The 23,302-nt window shown below is 48.5% G+C and overlaps 1 protein-coding gene across 1 annotated transcript in view; it reads left to right on the top strand.

The window, feature by feature from the left end:
* The first annotated feature begins 9,569 nt into the window (after window positions 1-9,569).
* Window positions 9,570-23,302, top strand: part of LOC125450877 (interleukin-7 receptor subunit alpha) — a 75,155-nt gene continuing 61,422 nt past the window's right edge. The window contains exons 1-2 of the mRNA XM_059645052.1: window positions 9,570-9,675; window positions 19,217-19,349. Coding sequence (XP_059501035.1) covers window positions 9,576-9,675; window positions 19,217-19,349 — 233 coding nt within the window. The 5' untranslated portion in view covers window positions 9,570-9,575. The remainder of the gene's footprint in view (window positions 9,676-19,216; window positions 19,350-23,302) is intronic.

Genomic DNA, 23,302 nt, shown 5'->3' with positions numbered 1-23,302 from the left:
ACTCTCACACAAACATTCACAAACTCACACACACACAAACATCGACACTCACTCACACACACACTCACACTCACACACACACACTCAGTCACACACACGCTCACTCACACACATTCACACTCACTCAAACATTCACACGCACACACACTCACACTCATTCACACACACTCAATCACACTCACTCACACAAACATTCGCACACTTACACTCACACACCCTCATTCACACGCACAATCACACTCACACACACAAACATCCACACTCACACACTCACTCACACAAACAGTCACACGCTCACACTCACATACACTAATATTCACACTCACTCACACACACATACTCACACATTCTCACACACACAGAGAGACACATACTCACACCCACACACACACTCACTCACATAAACATTCACACTCACTCACACACACACTCACACACACACACTCACTTGCACTCACTCACACAAACATTCACACACTTACACTCACTCACACTCACAATTAATCACACTCACACACACACTCAATCACACTCACACTCACTCACACACACACTCACTCACACAGTCACACACAAACATTCACACTCACTCACTCACACATACTCACACAGACACTCACTCACACAGTCACACACTCACACTTACACACACACACACAAACATTCACACTCACTCACACTCACACACGCTCACTCATACAAACATTTACACACACACTCACCCTCACACACTCACCCTCAAACACACACGCTCACTCACACACATTCACATTCACTCAGACAAACATTCACACACTCACACACACTCACACTCACTCACACACACTCAATCACACTCACTCACACAAACATTCGCACACTTACACTCACACACCCTCATTCACACGCACAATCAATCACACTCACACACACAAACATCCACACTCACACACTCACTCACACAAACAGTCACACGCTCACACTCACATACACTAATATTCACACTCACTCACACACACATACACTCACTCACACATTCTCACACACAGAGAGACACATACTCACACCCACACACACACACACTCACATAAACATTCACACTCACTCACACACACACTCACACACACTCACTTGCACTCACTCACACAAACATTCACACACTTACACTCACACACACATACACTCACAATTAATCACACTCACTCACACACACACTCAATCACACTCACACTCACTCACACTCACTCACACAAACAGTCACACACTCACACACACAAACATTCACACTCACTCACACACACATACTCACACACACACACACTCACTCACACAGTCACACACTTACACACACACAAACATTCACACTCACTCACACTCACACACACACTCACTCATACAAACATTTACACACACACTCACCCTCACACACTCACCCTCAAACACACACACACACGTACACTCACACTCACAATTAATCACATTCACACACACACACTCACATTCAATCACACTCACACTCACTCACACACACACTTGCACTCACTCACACACACTCACACAGTCACACACTCACACTTACACACACACACAAACATTCACACTCACACACACACTCACTCACACACACATACTCACACTCACTCACACATTCTCACTCGCACACACAGATACATACACTCACACACATGCACGCACACTCAATCACACTCACACACACTCACTCTCACAAACATTCACACTCACACTCAATCACACTTGCATACAACCACACACACTCTCACTCTCACTCACACTCACACACACCACACACACACACTCACACTCACACACACACTCCCTCTCACACACACTCTCTCACAGACACACACACAAACACTCACACTCACTGACACACACACACAATCACACACACACACAGACACAAACACTCACTCACTCACAGTCACGCACACACTCACTCACACACATGTACCCACACACACACAGACACACAATCACTCACACACACACTCACACCCACACAAGCTATCTCATGCTTACACAGACACACACATTCTCACACTGACACACACTCACACACAAACACTCACTTACCCACACAGGCACTCACACACACACATATACACACACAGACACACTCTCTCTTACACATACACATCGACTCTCTCACAGATACACACTCTCACACCCACACACACTATCTCACACTTACACAGACAAACACATTCTCACACTGACGCACACTCACACACAAACATACACACTCACACACTCACACGAACACTCACACTCACATTCACACACACAGTAACTCACTCACACACACTCTCGCACTCACACACACTCACATACATGCACACTCAATCACACTCACACACACTCACTGGCACAAACATTCACACTCACGCACAAACATTCACACTCACTCACACACACACTCACTCACACACATACTCGCACTCACACATAATCACATACGCTCACTCACACTCAATCACACACACACTCACACAAACACACTCACTCACACACACTCACACTCACTCACTCAAACATTCACACTACTCACACAAACATTCACACACTCACACTCACTCACACACATGCACACTCACACACACTCACTCACACACACTCACGTTCTCACACACACTCACATTCACACACACACACGCTCACACTCAATCACACACACACACTCACACTCACACACACTCAATCACACTCACACACACTCAATCACACTCACACACATTCACACTCACACACACATACTCACACTCACACACACTCACACTCTCATGCACACTCACACACACATGCACACTCACACACACACTCTCACACATACATGCACACTCACACACAACCAAACACACTCTCACTCACACACGCACACACACACTCATTTACACATGCACACCCACACACACACTCACAGTCACACACACATCCACTCACACACATACACACACACTCACTCACTCACTCACACTCACACACTCTCTCTCTCATACACACATAAACACTCACACTCACTCACTCACACACACAAACACTCACACTCACTCACTCACACACACAAACACTCACACTCACTCATTCACACACAGTCACACACACTCACTCACACACACATACCCACACACTCACACACTCTCACACACACTCACACACAGACACACAATCACTCACATACACACTCTCACACCCATACACACTATCTCATGCTTACACACACACATTCTCACACTGACACACATTCACACACAAACACACACACACACACACACATTCAATCACACTCACACTCACTCAAACACTCACATACACACATTCTCACACTGATACACACACACATACACACATACAAATACACACACACACACACACACAGGTGCACACACATACACACGCGCGTGCACGTACACACACACAAACACTCAGACTCATACACACACTCACTCACTCACACATGCTCTCAGTCACTCACCCACACACACACACACTCATACACAGTTACACACACACACTCACACTCACATACACATAGACACACACAACCACACACTCTCTCTCTCACACACACACAAACACTCACACACACTCACTCACTCACACATGCATACCCACACACTCACACTCACACACAGACACACAATCACTCACACACACACTCTCACACCCACACATACTATCTCATGCTTACACAGACGCACACATTCTCACACTGACACACACTTGCACACACAAACACACATGCACACACACTCACTCTCACTCACATACCCTCACAGGCACACACAGAAACACACACACACACACACACACACACACACACACACACACAGACACACACACAGATACACTCTCTCTCTCTCACACACATACACACCGATTCGCTCACAGACACACACTCTCACACCCACACACACTATCTCACACTTACACCGACAAACACATTCTCACACTGACGCACTCACATACACATATACTCACATGAACACTCACATTCACACACACACTAACTCACTCACACGCACTCACACACACACACACACACACACACACACAATCACTCACACACACACCCTCACACACACACTCTCATTCACTCACTCACTCACTCACCCACACCAACACTCTCTCTCTCCCTCTCTCTCTCACACACACACACCCACACACAGTCACATGCACACACACTATCTCACAGTTACACAAACACACACATTCTCACACTGACGCATACTCACACATACTCTCACATGAACACTCACACTCACACACACACTCACTCACTCACTCACACACAGTCATACACTCACACTCACAAGCACATTCATTCACTCACACACATGCACACTCACACTCAGACCCACACACACACTCTCACACACACATCTACTCTCTCACAGACACATACACTCTCACACCCACAACACTATCTTACACTTACACAAATACACACTATCTCACACTCACACAAACACACACATTCTCACACTCACAGGTGTGCACACACACACATACTCACACAAACTCTCACACTCACATTTACACAGTCACACACACACACTCACACTCACATGCACACACTCACATACACACATTCAATCCAACTCATACTCACACACAGTCACACACTCACACTCATACACAGACACACACTCACACACACACACACACACACACACACACACACACACACAGTCTCTCACACACACCTGCACTGACTCTCTCACAGACACACACTCTCACACCCACACGCACTATCTCACACTTACACAGACACACACATTCTCACACTGGCGCACACTCGCACACAAACATACACATGCACTCTCACTCACTCACACTAACACTCTTTCTCTCTCTCACACACACACACACACACTCACACACACCTACTCTCTCACAGACACATACTCTTACACCCACACACACTATCTCACACTTACACAAACACACACATTCTCACACTGATGCACACCCACACTGTCTCACACGAACACACACTCACACACACACACTCACTCACAAGCACATTCACTCACTCACACACACACATGCACACTCACACTCACATCCCCACACACACACACTCATGCCCACACACACTATCTCACACTTACACAAACACACACTATCTCACACTCACACAAACACACACATTCTCACAGTCACAGGCGCACCACACACATACTCACATGAACATTCACACTCACATTCACTCGCACACACTCATTCACTCACACACAGTCACACGCTCACACTCACACTCACTCACTCACACACACACACACACACTCTCTCTCCCTCACACACACATAGATACACACACTCTTACACACACACCTACTCTCTCACAGACACACACACACACACACAATCTCACACTTACACGGACACACATTCTCACACTGACGTACACTCACACTGACACACAAACACACACACAAACTCACACTCACTCACTCACACACTGTCACACACACACACTCACGCGCACGCACACACACTCACACGTGCACTCTCACAATCTCACATACACTGGCACACATGCTTGCACGCACACTCTCTCGCATACATACACACACACTCACATGCACAATCACTCTCACACACATGCACACTCACACACACATACACACTTGCACACACACACACACACACACACACACACTTTCTCTCACACACACAGAGACACACAATCACTCACACACACACCTACTCTCTCACAGACACACACTCTCACACCCACACGCACTATCTCACACTTACACAGACACACACATTCTCACACTGGCGCACACTCGCACACAAACATACACATGCACTCTCACTCACTCACACTAACACTCTTTCTCTCTCTCACACACACACACACACACACTCACACACACCTACTCTCTCACAGACACATACTCTTACACCCACACACACAATCTCACACTTACACAAACACACACATTCTCACACTGATGCACACCCACACTGTCTCACACGAACACACACTCACACACACACACTCACTCACAAGCACATTCACTCACTCACACACACACATGCACACTCACACTCACATCCCCACACACACACACTCATGCCCACACACACTATCTCACACTTACACAAACACACACTATCTCACACTCACACAAACACACACATTCTCACAGTCACAGGCGCACCACACACATACTCACACGAACATTCACACTCACATTCACTCGCACACACTCATTCACTCACACACAGTCACACGCTCACACTCACACTCACTCACTCACACACACACACACACACTCTCTCTCCCTCACACACACACATAGATACACACACTCTCACACACACACCTACTCTCTCACAGACACACACACACACACAATCTCACACTTACACGGACACACATTCTCACACTGACGTACACTCACACTGACACACAAACACACACACAAACTCACACTCACTCACTCACACACTGTCACACACACACACACTCACGCGCACGCACACACACTCACACGTGCACTCTCACAATCTCACATACACTGGCACACATGCTTGCACACACACTCTCTCGCATACATACACACACACTCACATGCACAATCACTCTCACACACATGCACACTCACACACACATACACACTTGCACACACACACACACACACACACACACTTTCTCTCACACACACAGAGACACACAATCACTCACACACACACCTACGCTCTCACTGACACACACACTCACACCCACACACACTATCTCACACTTACACAGACACACACATTCTCACACTGACACACACAGACAGACAAATACACACTCACATGAACACTTACACTCACACACACACACACACACTCACACACACACCCTCTGTCTCTCACTCACTCTCTCTCATGCACACATGCACACACCCACACACACTCTCACCCACACACAGCCTCTCACACTTACACAGACAAACACATTCCCACACTGACGCACACTCACACACAAACACACACACACTCACAGGCACACACACACTCACAGGCGCACACACACACTCACTCACACACAGTCACACAGTCACACACACACACAAACTCACTCACACGCACTCACACACACACACACTCACTCACTCATACTCACATGCTCACTCATTCACACACACTCTCTCTCTCTCCCTCAAACACACACATACTCTCACACCCACACACACTATCTCACACTTACACAGACACACACATTCTCACACTGACGCACACTCACACACAAACACACACACTTCTAGATGCACACACTCACATGAGCACTCACACTCACTCACTCACTTGCACACTCACACCCACCCTCTCTGTCTCTCTCTCTCTCACATACACACACACACACACACACACACACACACACACACTTTCACTCTCTGTCTCTCACATTCACACACACACATATACTCACTCTCTCTCTCACACACACGCACACTCTCACACACAGACCTACTCTCTCAGACACACACACTCTCACACCCACACACACCCTCTCACACTTACACAGACAAACACATTCTCACACTGATGCACACTCACACACAAACACACACACACTCATGGGGCCGTGTAGGGCATCAGAGTCTCGGAATAAGGGGGCACTCAGCATGGTAAGGACCCTATCATCCTGTGAACCCCACCCCAACTTGTTGGTGTATCACCTCGTGGCGACTTCCGGATCTTTCCACTGTTGGACCATATGTTTTCAGTTGTAGATTTTTGGAAAAGTTAGTACATGCAAACACTGTCAGAGGTATTCTTCATGTGCCTGACAGGGTAAATACTGAGAGGGTGTTTCCCCTCATGGGACAATGTAGGGGATCACAGTCTCGGAATAAAGCGACACCAGTTAAAGGCTGAGATGAAGAGGAATTTCTTCTCTCAGAGGGTTATGAGCCTTTGGAACTCCTTGCCATAGAGAGCTGTAGGGGCAGAATCCTTGTGTTCAATTAAGGCTGAGATAGGTTCTTTATCAGTCGGGGAATCAAAGGTTATGGGGAAAGGGCAGGAAAGTGGATGCGAGGAATGTCGGATCAGCCATGATCCGGTTGGGTAAGGAGAAGACTAGAAGGGCTGAACAGCCTGTTTCTGTTCCTATTTCTGATGGTTCTATGATCACTTTATATCTGTGCTCTCTCATTTTAGACCCATTTGTGACTGGGACCCATTGCTCCCCACCTACTCTGTCCAAACACCTTGGAAAACCTCTATCAGATCTCACTCTCAAACTCCTCTCTCCCAGGAGAAGGGTCCCAACATCTTCAATCTCTCCTCCTCACTGAGGTTTCTCATTCCTGGAACCATTCTTGTGAATCGCCCCCACAATCTCTCCGAAGCAATCACATCTTCCCTACAATGTGTCACCCACAGTGCTCCAGCTCGGGCTCTAACAAGTGCCTTGTACAAGCTCAGCATCCCCTCCTTCCTCTTGTACTCTGTGCCCCCATTAATAAAGCTGAGGACACTGTGTGCTTTATGAACTGCTCTCTCCATGTGTCCTTCCACCTTCAGTGACTGTGCACAGATACCTCCAGCTCCCTCTGCTGCTGCTCCCCTTTAGAATTGTAACCCTTTCTTTATATTGTCTTTCAATGTTCTTCCAACCTCTCACTTCCTTGCATTGACCCTCATCTGCCACCTCCCCACCCACTGCACCAACTTGTTAATGTCCTTTTGGAGTTTCGCACTGTCCTCCTCACAGTTTACAATTCTTCCAAGTTTCATGTCATCTGCAAACATGGAAATTGACCTCTCCACAGCAAGACCCAGGTCATTAATATAATCAGGAAAAGGAAGGGCCCCAATACTGACCCCTGGGGAACTCCACTTCAAACCCTCCTCCAGTCTGAACAATATCCATTGACCATTACTCTCTGTTTCCTTTCTCTCGGCCAATTTTGTATCTGCGTTGCTGCAGTCCCTTTTATCCCATAACCTGGAACATTCCTCATGAGGCTGTTGTGTGGCACTGTATCAAACACCTTTCGGGTCTGACCAATTGCGGGGGAGGGGGAGCAGTGCAGAGTGGGCCAAAGGTATTTAGACTATGTCTCTATTTCTCTGCATTTTTGACTATGGACTGAAATGAGAAAAGAACTGTTTTGAAAACTGAGGGCTGCGGAAAGGATGGCTGTACTTTTATAAAACAAATACCCCGGCCCTCATTGTAAGTGCTGTTTACACAGCTGCTTGTTCAAGCAGTGGCAGGAGGTTTCTGCAGACGAGCGGGACCCAGGGGTCAGGTTATTTTTGAATTTAGTGACAAAACCCAGTGAGAGCAATAACAATGAGAAGCAATTTGTCCATTTTGGTGATTAAATTAAGAGACTGATACAAATACCACGGCTGGGAGAGCAGTGGATGTTGATAAGCCGGTATATTCCTCCTGTTGGAGTTTGTCACATTGATCTGAAAGCAGGCTGTGCGATTGGTGAGCGTTGTGAGAGTTTTGTGGCAGTGACTGGGTTAATAATGCCACTGCTCACTGCAGGATGTGGGTTGCAATGTGTAGCAGCTGCTGACACCAGGAGCTTTCACTCTGAGCAACAGCCTCCGAGATGCTGGGACACGAAACTTTCAAAACGTACCTCTGCCTGACCATCATCGTCCAGCTGTTTCAGGATCTGCCTCGTCCACTGGCTCAGAGTGGGTCTTATGGTAAGTAAACCTCAGTGAGGTTTTCACACTCACAAACCGCGGAGACTCAGCAGGGCTGGCAGAATCTGTGCAGAGAGAAACGGGGTTCACGTTTCAGGTCCAGTGTGTCTTTCCTCCTGAACTGGAAGTGCTTGGGAAGGAGGGAGAGGAGGAGTGGAATAGGTGGAGGTGGTGCACGGAGGGAGGGAGAGAGAGAAAGGAAGCAGACAAAGGGGGATCACAGATGATAAACTGGGAAAGAGAGAAATGAGATAACAAGGTGTGGAGCTGGATGAACACAGCAGGCCGAACAGTATCAGAGGAGCAGGCTGTTGCCTCTGTTACCTTGGACCCAGCGATGGGGCTGGTCAGCCCAGCTCCTGCTGTTTCTCACCAGGATCCCACAGCTGTGAAACACAGAAACATTTTCCCAGTTGCCTTGAGCAGTTATTGAGCCCCTAATGAGTATGTTGGAGATGTTACTGAATACAGTGGACGTAATTCATGTAACTTCTATCCAGCAACAGCAGGACCCTCAGGAGCATTGAAATTCCAGAGGATCTTGGTGTAAGTCCATAAGTCCCTGAAAGAGACAGACAGATGGATGAGGTGCTAAAGACGGCATGTCGACTGCGTGCCTTCATCAATCAGGGCTCTGACTGTTAAAGCTGGTAAATCCGGGGCAGCTATTTAAGCTTTAGTTAGGCCACATTTAGAGTGTTGTGTGCAGTCTGGTCACTGCATTATAGGAAGGATGTGGAGGCTTTGGAGAGGATGCAGATGAGGGTTACCAGGATGCTGCCTGGATTGGAGTGTATTAACCAGAAGGAGAGGTTGGACAAACTGGGATTGCACTCACCAGAGTATCGGAGGCTGAGGGGCAACCTGCGAGAAGTGTGTAAAACTCTGAGAGGCATGGGCGGTGGTGGTGGGGGGGGGGGGGGGGGGGGGGGTAGTGGTGTGGTCCCCAGGGAGGGAATGTCAAGTACTGGGGGGCATAGGTTTAAGGTGAAGGAGGTGTGTGAAGAAAGGTTTTTACACAGAGGGTGGTAGCTGTCTGCAATGTGCTGCTGGGGAGGTGGTACAAGCAGATAGAATCACAAAATTTAAGAGGCATGTAGACAGTCACACGAACAGGCAGGGAATACAGGGATACAGACTGTGGGCAGGTACATAGGATTAGTTTAGAATGGCATGATGGTCCCAGCACTGACATGCTGGGCTGAAGGGCCTGTTGCTGAGCTGTACTGTTCCATGTTGCATTGTTTGCTCTTCTCTGTTGTTCATGCAGTCTCTATCACTTTGTTTCTCTGTCTCTCTCTCTCTCTCTCTCTCGATCTCAATGATCTCTCTTTGTTTGCTGCTTATTGTAATATGTTTAGCTCACTCTGTTTTTCATCTGGGGATTGTTTTCTTTGATTGTTTTTTGTCTTTTAATCCATTTATCTCTGTCAGAATCTGTCTCTCTCTCTCTCTCTCCCAATCTTTCTCTTTCTATTACTCTTTCTTCTTCCTTAGCGCTCTCTCTCACTCCCTCTATCTCTGTCTTCCCCTCACACTCTCTCTCCCCACCTTTCCCCCCTCTCTATTTCACTCTCACCCTCTCTCCATCTTTCTCCCTTCCCTCTCCCCCCCTCACAATCTCTCTCTACTCCCACTCTCTCCTCCTTCCTGTCCATCTCCCCTCCATTCCTATCTTCTTCCCCTCCCCGTTACCCCCCTATATACATGTACATATCTCCCTCTCTCCCCCGTCTCTCTGTCTGTCACCCCCTCTCCCTCACCCCTCTCTCTCGCTCTCTCTCTTTCTGTATCCCTCCCTCACTCTCCCTACACCTCCCTCTTGTTCTGTTAATGGAATTGCCCTACACTTGATGATGACACAAACAACGCTGGGAGGTGAGTTGTGAAGAGAATGCAAGGAGGAGTCACAAGGACTTGGTCAGGAGTCACACCACAACAGGTTAGAGTCCAACCGATTTATTTGAAAACGCAAGCTTTCACAGCACAGCTCCTTCCTCAGGTGCGGTCTCCTGACTGCAGATTGCAAACAAACCTGTTGGACTGTAGTCTGGTGCAGTGTGACTTCTGGCCTTCCCCCCCTCCCCCCCCAGCCCGACACTAGCACCAGCACATCGGGGGGAAAACAGAAGCTGCTGGAAGGGTCAGCAGATCTGGCAGCATCTGTGAAGGGAAAATCAGAGTAAATGTTTCAGACCCAGTGACGTTTCCTCAGAATTCTGATCGTGCTGCATTTGAACACGGGCTGCTTCACTATATGACCATTTGTCAATGGTGCTGAACATTGTACAATTATCAACGAACATCCCCACTCCTGACCTCATGATGGAGGGAAGGTCATTGACGAAGCAGCAGAAGATGGTTGGGCTGAGGTTATTTATGTGGATTTCCTGAAGACATTTGTGGAAGCCCCTCCTGAGAGACCGTCCCCTGAACCTGAAGCTGATGAAACTGAAGATCCCTGATTGGCTGCGATTGAGTCAGTGAGTCAAGGGGTCAATCTGGAAACAGGCGTTTGGGGTGTGCAGCAGGAGGCTACAGCCAGACCAGTTGTACCACATAGAGCATAGAGCACGACAGCGCAGTATGGGCCCTTCGGCTCTTGATGTTTCACCGACCTGTGAAACTAATCTGAAGCCCATCTAACCTACACTATTCCATTATCTTCCATATGTTTATCCAATGACCATTTAAATGCCCTTAAACCTGGCGAGTCTACTACTGGTGCAGGCAGGGCATCCCTCGCCCTTCCCACTCTCTGAGTAAAGAACCTACCTCTGACATCTGTCCTATATCTATCACCCCTCAGTTTGAAGCTATGCCCCCTCATGCTCGCCGTCACCATCCTAGGAAAAAGGCTCTCCCTATCCACCCTATCTAACCCTCTGATTATTTTATATGTTTCAATTAAGTCACCTCTCAACCTTCTTCTCTCTAATGAAAACAGCCTCAAGTCCCTCAGCCTTTCCTTGTAAGACCTTCCCTCCATACCAGGCAACATCCTAGTAAATCTCCTCTGCACCCTTTCCAAAGCTTCCACATCCTTCTTATAATGCAGTGACCAGAACTGTACACAATACTCCAAGTGCGGCCGACCCAGAGTTTTGTACAGCTGCAGCATAACCTCTTGGTCCTGGAACTCGATCCCTCTACTAATAAAAGCTAAAACACTGTATGCCTTCTTAACAGCCCTGTCAACCTGGGCGGCAACTTTCAAGGATCTGTGTACATGGACACTGAGATCTCTCTGCTCATCTACACTACTAAGAATCTTACCATTAGCCGTGTACTTTGCCTTCTGGTTACTCCTACCAAAGTGCATCACCTCACACTGGTCTGCATTAAACTCCATTTGCCACCTCTCAGACCAGCTCTGCAGCTTATCTATGTCTCTCTGCAACCTACAGCATCCTTCAGAGCACCACCAAGGGGCTGAATGGCCTACTCTTTTTCTGATCTTGCCGCCAGGCTGCACACAGGAAACAGACAGGGGAATGGGCAGTAGGTAAGGCATGGTTTTGTGAGGATTGATACTGTGGCATAACAGTATTCATGAACAATGTAGAAGATGGAATGGGAAGTCTACTCATTAGCTGCTGACACACACTCAGTGTAAGCACAGAGTAGGCAGGAAAACCAAATCATAAAGAGATAGCAAGAAGTTAAATGAAGGAGCCGTGATTAATACTTTCTCACGTCAGCAGATGTGAAGGTACCCACTCTGCAGAAAGGGGACTCTCAACAGTGCTATAATCACAATGTCATCAACCGATACAGAGAAAGATCACAAAGACTAATGGAACTTGAAAGGTCCAGTTTCCCCCTTTAATTTTGCTTCGATCAGAAGATACTCGGGTTTCTTTCTTCAAACATTTTATTCTTAGCTGCACAGGAGATGTGCACACCAAAAAATGACATATCGCTCAAATCCCCATTCCAAACTCCAACTCTAGGATTGCGATACAAGAGAGCGTTGGTCATTATCACAGAGCATGCTGGAGACGCTCAGCAGGTCTAAGCTCTGTTAGCTTGTCTTCTAAAGAGTTTTACTGAACTCACAATGTGAGCTGTTTCTCTCTCTGCAGACACTGCGTACCTGCTGAGTTTCTCCAGCACACACTGTGTTTGTTTCTGATTTCCAGCATCTGCAGGATTTTCCGTGCATTGCGGAATTTGTCACACATTAGCCATGCAAAGCCCTTATTTTCTCACACCTTGATATTAGTCCTGGCAAAGGTGCAGTTTAAATTCAGCAGAATGCTCCAGGGCTCCGAGGGTTAAATTCTGAGGAATGTTTATACAGGACACATGGAGTTGAGGAGGTTTAATGGAATAAATTCATTAAATTGCTCAAGTCATTGATGGCAACAAATGGGTGAATAGAGAGACACAACTGAGGAGTCAGAATTTGGTAAATAGCCTGAACATTTGAGTGCGAACTTTCAGGAGGGAGTTAGAGAAGACTTTGATACATTAAGGACGATGTAAGTTTGGGTCTCTCTTCCGCCAACAGTGATTGTTTAATCAATTGTTAATTTTATTTTAGGACAAACACATTCTAGTTTGGGATAGGGAGCAAACGTGGAAGTACAAAGAGGGTCCCTCATGCGCATGCTATGACTGATCTGTACAATAAGCTCCAGAGATTCTCCTCCTCTGCTGCAGTGCTAACTATCTCTGCTCAAATACTGATTTCCTCTCAACCAGCAACCCCCGCTGATCCATAGCTAAACATTCCGGACCAACCCGAGCCCCAGATCAGAGTCTCTCAACTCCTACAGGTGATTACCCCAGACTTTCAGATCCCCCTTCCTACCCTCCATCCTCCGTTCTGCCCTCACAGCCCAGTGTCTCCCTTTCTCACTCACTCACTCTCTATTTCACCTTTTAGATTTCTTGAACTCAGGATCAGTGGCTCACTGCCATTCCGACAGAGCCTCCGTTATCACAGGAAGGTCACAGCCCTGGGTACAGAGGCATGTAGCAAGCCCTGAGCATGGGCAGAACCCAAGACACAGCGCCCCAGCACTATTCAGTCTGAAAGGACAGATATACTGTCAAACCTTTTAAAAATGAGGGATTCCTGCTGGCAATTCTTGGCACACATTTTCAGAAAGAAGTCAAAGGTTTAGAAATGAGATTTAATTAAGACATCCAACATCATTGGTTGAGTAAATAAAGAAACTGTTTCAGGTGGTAGGAAAGCCAGAAATACCCAGGGTGAAGGTCTGTGTGAGTATGGCATTTTAATCACACCAGCATTAACTGAGGTTAGCTTAATCGTGATTATAATTCAGTTAGTATTAACAAAATTATGGAAAAGGAGAAAGTTGGAACAGGAGTTAGAGTTCTAAATTGAGGCAAGACCATTTTTATTAAGCTGAGAAGAAATGCAGCAAAAGTGGACTAGAGGTAAAAATTTGGAGATAAGTCAGTGCTGGAACAGTGGGAGGTGTTCTAGGGGCTCACAGGAACTGTGTTCCCACTGAGAGAAAAGCTGGGATGGTCAGATTCGGAGTTTCAGTTGAGGAGCTTACTGGGTGAGATAGGACAGAAAAGGAAAGCTTATATCCAACACCACAAATTCAATAAGACTATAAGACACAGGAGCAGAAATTAGGCCATTCAGCCCATCAAGCCTGCTCCGCCATTCAATCATGGCTGATAAATTTCTCAACCCCTTTCACCTGCTTTCTCCCTGTAACCCTAGATCCCCATTGATAATCAAGAGCCTGTCTATCTGTCTTAAACGTACTCAATGACCCGGCCTCCACAGCCTTCTGTGGCAGTGAATTCCATAGATTCACCACTGTCTGGCTGAAGAGGTTTCTCCTTATCTCTGTTCTAAAGGGTCTTCCCTTTAATCTAAGGCTGTGCCCTCAGGTCCTAGTCTCTCCTACCAATGGAAACATTTTCCATATAACCACTCTGTCCAGGCCATTCAGTACTCTGTAAGTTTCAATTTGATCCCCCTTCATCCTTCAAAACTCCAACAAGATTAGACCAAGAGTCCTCAAATGTTCCTCCTATGTTAAGCTTTTCATTCCTGGGACCATTCTCATGAACCTCCTCTGAGCCCACTCCAGGGCCAGTACACCCTTCCTGAGATATGGGGCCCAAAACTGTACACAAAACTCCAAATGAGCCTGACCAGAGCCTTATCAGAGCCTTATCAAGCCTCAGAAGTATATCCCTGCTTTTATATGCAAGTCCTCCCAAAATAAATGCCAAAGTTGCATTTGCCTTCCAAACTACTGACTCTACCTGCAAGTTTACCTTGAGAGAATCCTGGGCTAGATCTCCCAAGTCTCTTGGCACTTCAGACTTCTGAATTTTCTCCCCACTTCGAAAATAGTCCATGCTTTTACTCTTCTGACCAAAGTGCATGCCCTCACACTTTCCCACGTTATACTCTATCTGCCAGTTGTTTGCCCACTCTCCTAACCTGTCCAAGTCCTTCTGCAGCCTCCCCACCTCCTCACTACTACCTGTTCCTCCACCCATCTTTGTATTGTCTGCGAACTTAGCCAGAATGCCCTCAGTTGCTTCACCCAGATCACTGGTGTATAAACTGAAAAGTTGAGGTTCCAGCACTGACCAAGCACTGTCACAGGTCGTGGGAACTAAGGGAGGAAATCAGATAAAAAGTTAGAAAAGCCAAAAGAGGGTATGGAACAGTGACTGTTAGGGTATCACAAGAATTAGTGTTTAGGCTCCTGCCACTCACTATATACATATTAATGATTTAGATGAGGGAACAAAATATAATTTCTCCAAATTTGCAGTTGACTTAAAACAGGACGAAAGGGTGAGCTGCGAGGAGCTTTCAGAGATGGTGTTGTATAAATGTGGCAAGCTGGGGGAGTGGGAACATGCATGGCAGGTGAAAGATAATGCAGATAAATGTGAGATTATCCACTTTGGTAGCAAAAACAGGAAGGCAGATTATTATCTGAATTGGTAAAGGGGGAGGTGCAATGAGATCTAGGCACCCTTGTGCACCAGTCACTAGAAGTAAACATGCAGATGAAGCAGGCAGCGAAGAAGGGAAATGATATGTGGGCCTTCACAGCGAGACCACTCAAGCAGAGGGTGGTGAAGAAGGGGTTCGGTCCTCTTGCCTTCATTAGTCAGAACATTGAGCTTAGGAGTTGGGAGGGTCATGTTGCGCAGTATAGGACATTGGCTAGGGCCACTTTTAGAATACTGTGTTCATTTCTGATCTCCCTTCTTTAGGAATGATGTTGTGAAACTTGAAAGGGTTCAGAAGAGATTTGGAAGGATGTTGCCAGGGTGGGAGGGATTGAGCTACAGGGAGAGGCTGAATAGACTGGGGCTATTTTCCCTGGAGTGTCGGAGGCTGAGACGTGACTTTATAGGGGTTTATAAAATCATGAGGGGCATGGATCGAGTGAATAGACAAGGCCTTTTCCCCAAGGTGGGGGAGTGCAAAACTAGAGGGGCATAGGTTCAAGGTGAGAGGGGAAGGAATTAAGGGGGACTTTAAGGAGCAGCTTTATTATTCTTTATTATGCCTGTGTGGAATGAGCTGCCACAGGAAGTGGTGGAAGTGGGTACAATAATAACATTAAACAGGCATCTGGATACATATGTGAATAGGAAGGCTTTAAAGGGATATGGGCCAAATGCTGGTAAAACAGACTCTGTCCGACGGGGCTGCCTGGTACTTGCGGATAAATTGAAATGAAGGGTCTGTACGACTCTCTGACTCTATGGCTGTACAGGAGCAGGGATGTCCTGCTGCAATTGTACAGGACCTTGGTGAGACCACACTTGGAATTCTGTGTCCCTATGTCTGTGTGTGTTTCTGTCGGGTGCTCAGGTTTCCTCCCACAGTTCAAAGAAGTGCACATGAGGTGGATTGGCCAAACTAAATTACCCATAGTGCCCAGGGGTATGCCATCCGGGATGGGTTAGCCATGGGAAATGCAGAGTCAGAGACATAGGGTGGGGGTTTGGCATACTGTTTGGAGGGTTAGTTCAGACTTGATGGGCTGAATGGCCTCTTCCTGCACCGATTCTGTGATTCTATGAATACTGTCTGCATTTGGCCTTTTTATCTGAGGAAACGTTCTGATGATGGAGGGGGTGATTCCTGGGATGGCAGGGTGCAGGTAAGAACAGTGCCTGGATTGGTGAGGACTATATTCACTGCGATTTAGAAGATTGAGGTTGAATTTCAGAGAAATGTATGAAATTCTAACAGGACCATGCAGGAAGGGTGTTCTGGATGGTGGGTGGGTCCTGTACTGGGGTCATTGTTAAAGGATACAGTGTTGGCCTGAGGGGACTGAGCTGAGAAGAAATGTCTTCACCCAGAGAGTGGGGAGCCAATGGGATTCTCTCCTGCAGGAAACGGTGGGACACCAAACCCCTCAATGTTTTCAAGAAGGAGTTAGATATAACTCTTAAGAGATACAGGGATGAAAGGGTGTGGGGAGAAGGCAGGAACAGGGGAATCCAAGATAATAAAATGTGAGGCAGGATGAACACAGCAGGCCCAGCAGCATGTCAGGAGCACAAAAGCTGACATTTCGGGCCTAGACCCTTCATCCAGGATGAAGGGTCTAGGCCCGAAACGTCAGCTTTTGTGCTCCTGAGATGCTGCTGGGCCTGCTGTGTTCATCCAGCCTCACATTTTATTATCTTGGATTCTACAGCATCTGCAGTTCCCTTGATCACAGGAACAGGGGAATGATGGGCCGTGCAGAAGGCCCACTCCTGCGCTTATTTTCTATGTTTCTCTGAAACATTTTGTTCACTCAGAGGGATGTTAGGCTCTTTTTTTGCTGCAGCTGTACAAAACTCTGGTGCAGCTGCACTTGGAGTATTGCGTACAATTCTGGTCACCGCATTATAAGAAGGATGTGGGAACTTTGTAAAGGGTGCAGAGGAGATTTACTAGGATGTTGCCTGGTATGGAGGGAAGGTCTTACGAGGAAAGGCTGAGGGACTTGAGGCTGTTTTCATTCGCGAGAAGAAGGTTGAGAGGTGACTTAATTGAAACATATAAAATAATCAGAGGGTTAGATAGGGTGGATAGGGAGAGCCTTTTTCCTAGGATGGTGACGGCGAGCACGAGGGGGCATAGCTTTAAATTGAGGGGTGAAAGATATAGGACAGATGTCAGAGGTAGTTTCTTTACTCAGAGAGTAGTAAAGGAATGGAACGCTTTGCCTGCAACGGTAGTAGATTTGCCAACTTTAGGTACATTTAAGTCGTCATTGGATAAGCATATGGACGTACATGGAATAGTGTAGGTTAGATGGGCTTGAGATCGGTATGACAGGTCGGCACAACATCGAGGGCCAAAGGGTCTGTACTGTGCTGTAATGTTCTACGTTCTATGTTCTATGGAGTGAGCTGCGATAGGGGGATCTGCCTCAGTGAGTGAAGGATCAATACTGTGCTCTCCCACTCTGCCTGGGGATTCCTCACAAATACATGCCATTACGCTGAGTAAATCTAAAATATTTACAAACACGCAGCAGGATTCTAGTAAATTTCCTGTTTTTTTTAGACAACGATGACGAGCCCGATCTCCCCAGGATCATCTGCTTCAGTAAATTGACCAATCAGGCTGCAAATGACAGAATCGTCTGTAAACTGAGTGAACCATTCATTGAGGGCGAGACACTCAACATCACTTTCAGGCAAGCAATGTCAACAAGGGGGTAACAGTGAGAGGTATGTGCCCCCTCTGGGGGTAACAGTGAGAGGTATGTACTCCCTCTGGGGGTAACAGTGAGAGGTATGTGCCCCCTCTGGGGGTAACAGTGAGAGGTATGTACTCCCTCTGGGGGTAACAGTGAGAGGTATGTGCCCCCTCTGGGGGTAACAGTGAGAGGTATGTACTCCCTCTGGGGGTAACAGTGAGAGGTATGTGCCCCCTCTGGGGGTAACAGTGAGAGATATGTACTCCCACTGGGGTAACAGTGAGAGGTATGTACTCCCACTGGGGGTAACAGTGAGAGGTATGTACTCCCACTGGGGGTAACAGTGAGAGGTATGTGCCCCCTCTGGGGGTAACAGTGAGAGGTATGTACTCCCACTGGGGGTAACAGTGAGAGGTATGTACCCCCTCTGGGGGTAACAGTGAGAGGTATGTGCCCCCTCTGGGGGTAACAGTGAGAGGCATGTGCCCCCTCTGGGGGTAACAGTGAGAGGTATGTACCCCCTCTGGGGGTAACAGTGAGAGGCATGTGCCCCCTCTGGGGGTAACAGTGAGAGGTATGTACTCCCACTGGGGGTAACAGTGAGAGGTATGTACTCCCACTGGGGGTAACAGTGAGAGGTATGTGCCCCCTCTGGGGGTAACAGTGAGAGGTATGTGCCCCCTCTGGGGGTAACAGTGAGAGGTATGTACTCCCTCTGGGGGTAACAGTGAGAGGTATGTACTCCCACTGGGGGTAACAGTGAGAGGTATGTGCCCCCTCTGGGGGTAACAGTGAGAGGTATGTGCCCCCTCTGGGGGTAACAGTGAGAGGTATGTACTCCCACTGGGGGTAACAGTGAGAGGTATGTACTCCCACTGGGGGTAACAGTGAGAGGTATGTGCCCCCTCTGGGGGTAACAGTGAGAGGTATGTGCCCCCTCTGGGGGTAACAGTGAGAGGTATGTACTCCCACTGGGGGTAACAGTGAGAGGTATGTACCCCCTCTGGGGGTAACAGTGAGAGGTATGTACTCCCACTGGGGGTAACAGTGAGAGGTATGTGCCCCCTCTGGGGGTAACAGTGAGAGATATGTACTCCCACTGGGGTAACAGTGAGAGGTATGTGCCCCCTCTGGGGGTAACAGTGAGAGGTATGTGCCCCCTCTGGGGGTAACAGTGAGAGGTATGTACCCCCTCTGGGGGTAACAGTGAGAGGTATGTACTCCCTCTGGGGGTAACAGTGAGAGGTATGTACTCCCACTGGGGGTAACAGTGAGAGGTATGTGCCCCCTCTGGGGGTAACAGTGAGAGGTATGTACTCCCACTGGGGGTAACAGTGAGAGGTATGTGCCCCGTCTGGGGGTAACAGTGAGAGGTATGTACCCCCTCTGGGGGTAACAGTGAGAGGTATGTGCCCCCTCTGGGGGTAACAGTGAGAGGTATGTACTCCCACTGGGGGTAACAGTGAGAGGTATGTGCCCCCTCTGGGGGTAACAGTGAGAGGTATGTACTCCCTCTGGGGGTAACAGTGAGAGGTATGTACTCCCACTGGGGGTAACAGTGAGAGGTATGTGCCCCCTCTGGGGGTAACAGTGAGAGGTATGTACTCCCTCTGGGGGTAACAGTGAGAGGTATGTACTCCCACTGGGGGTAACAGTGAGAGGTATGTACTCCCTCTGGGGGTAACAGTGAGAGGTATGTACTCCCACTGGGGGTAACAGTGAGAGGTATGTGCCCCCTCTGGGGGTAACAGTGAGAGGTATGTACTCCCACTGGGGGTAACAGTGAGAGGTATGTACTCCCACTGGGGGTAACAGTGAGAGGTATGTGCCCCCTCTGGGGGTAACAGTGAGAGGTATGTGCCCCCTCTGGGGGTAACAGTGAGAGGCATGTGCCCCCTCTGGGGGTAACAGTGAGAGGTATGTACCCCCTCTGGGGGTAACAGTGAGAGGCATGTGCCCCCTCTGGGGGTAACAGTGAGAGGTATGTACTCCCACTGGGGGTAACAGTGAGAGGCATGTACTCCCACTGGGGGTAACAGTGAGAGGTATGTACTCCCAATGGGGGTAACAGTGAGAGGTATGTGCCCCCTCTGGGGGTAACAGTGAGAGGTATGTACTCCCAATGGGGGTAACAGTGAGAGGTATGTGCCCCCTCTGGGGGTAACAGTGAGAGGTATGTGCCCCCACTGGGGTAACAGTGAGAGGTATGTACCCCCTCTGGGGGTAACAGTGAGAGGTATGTACTCCCAATGGGGGTAACAGTGAGAGGTATGTACCCCCTCTGGGGGTAACAGTGAGAGGCATGTGCCCCCTCTGGGGGTAACAGTGAGAGGTATGTACCCCCACTGGGGGTAACAGTGAGAGGTATGTACTCCCACGGGGGTAACAGTGAGAGGTATGTACCCCCACTGGGGGTAACAGTGAGAGGTATGTACTCCCAATGGGGGTAACAGTGAGAGGTATGTACCCCCTCTGGGGGTAACAGTGAGAGGCATGTGCCCCCTCTGGGGGTAACAGTGAGAGGTATGTACTCCCACTGGGGGTAACAGTGAGAGGTATGTACCCCCACTGGGGTTAACAGTGAGAGGTATGTACTCCCACTGGGGGTAACAGTGAGAGGCATGTGCCCCCACTGGGGGTAACAGTGAGAGGTATGTACTCCCACTGGGGGTAACAGTGAGAGGTATGTACTCCCTGTGGGGGTATGTGCCCCTTCTGGGGGTAACAGTGAGAGGTATGTGCCCCCTCTGGGGTAACAGTGAGAGGTATGTACCCCCACTGGGGTAACAATGAGAGGTATGTGCCCCCTCTGGGGGTAACAGTGAGAGGTATGTACTCCCACTGGGGGTAACAGTGAGAGGTATGTACCCCCACTGGGGTAACAGTGAGAGGTATATGCCCCCTCTGGGGGTAACAGTGAGAGGTATGTACTCCCACTGGGGTAACAGTGAGAGGTATGTACTCCCACTGGGGGTAACAGTGAGAGGTATGTACCCCCTCTGGGGGTAACAGTGAGAGGCATGTGCCCCCTCTGGGGGTAACAGTGAGAGGTATGAACCCCCGCTGGGGGTAACAGTGAGAGGCATGTGCCCCCTCTGGGGGTAACAGTGAGAGGTATGTACTCCCACTGGGGTAACAGTGAGAGGTATGTACTCCCACTGGGGGTAACAGTGAGAGGTATGTACTCCCAATGGGGGTAACAGTGAGAGGCATGTGCCCCCTCTGGGGGTAACAGTGAGAGGTATGTACTCCCACTGGGGGTAACAGTGAGAGGTATGTACTCCCACTGGGGGTAACAGTGAGAGGTATGTGCCCCCTCTGGGGGTAACAGTGAGAGGTATGTACCCCCACTGGGGTAACAGTGAGAGGTATGTTCCCCCTCTGGGGGTAACAGTGAGAGGTATGTACTCCCAATGGGGGTAACAGTGAGAGGTATGTACCCCCTCTGGGGGTAACAGTGAGAGGCATGTGCCCCCTCTGGGGGTAACAGTGAGAGGTATGTACCCCCTCTGGGGGTAACAGTGAGAGGTATGTACCCCCACTGGGGTAACAGTGAGAGGTATGTTCCCCCTCTGGGGGTAACAGTGAGAGGTATGTACTCCCAATGGGGGTAACAGTGAGAGGTATGTACCCCCTCTGGGGGTAACAGTGAGAGGCATGTGCCCCCTCTGGGGGTAACAGTGAGAGGTATGTACCCCCTCTGGGTGTAACAGTGAGAGGTATGTACCCCCACTGGGGGTAACAGTGAGAGGTATGTACCCCCACTGCTGGGTAACAGTGAGAGGTATGTACTCCCTCTGGGGGTAACAGTGAGAGGCATGTGCCCCCTCTGGGGGTAACAGTGAGAGGTATGTACTCCCACTGGGGGTAACAGTGAGAGGTATGTGCCCCCACTGCTGGGTAACAGTGAGAGGCATGTGCCCCCACTGGGGGTAACAGTGAGAGGTATG

Source organism: Stegostoma tigrinum, chromosome 3, assembly GCF_030684315.1.
Source record: "Stegostoma tigrinum isolate sSteTig4 chromosome 3, sSteTig4.hap1, whole genome shotgun sequence".
NCBI lineage: Eukaryota > Metazoa > Chordata > Chondrichthyes > Orectolobiformes > Stegostomatidae > Stegostoma > Stegostoma tigrinum.
This window is presented reverse-complemented; position numbering and strand designations above follow the sequence as displayed.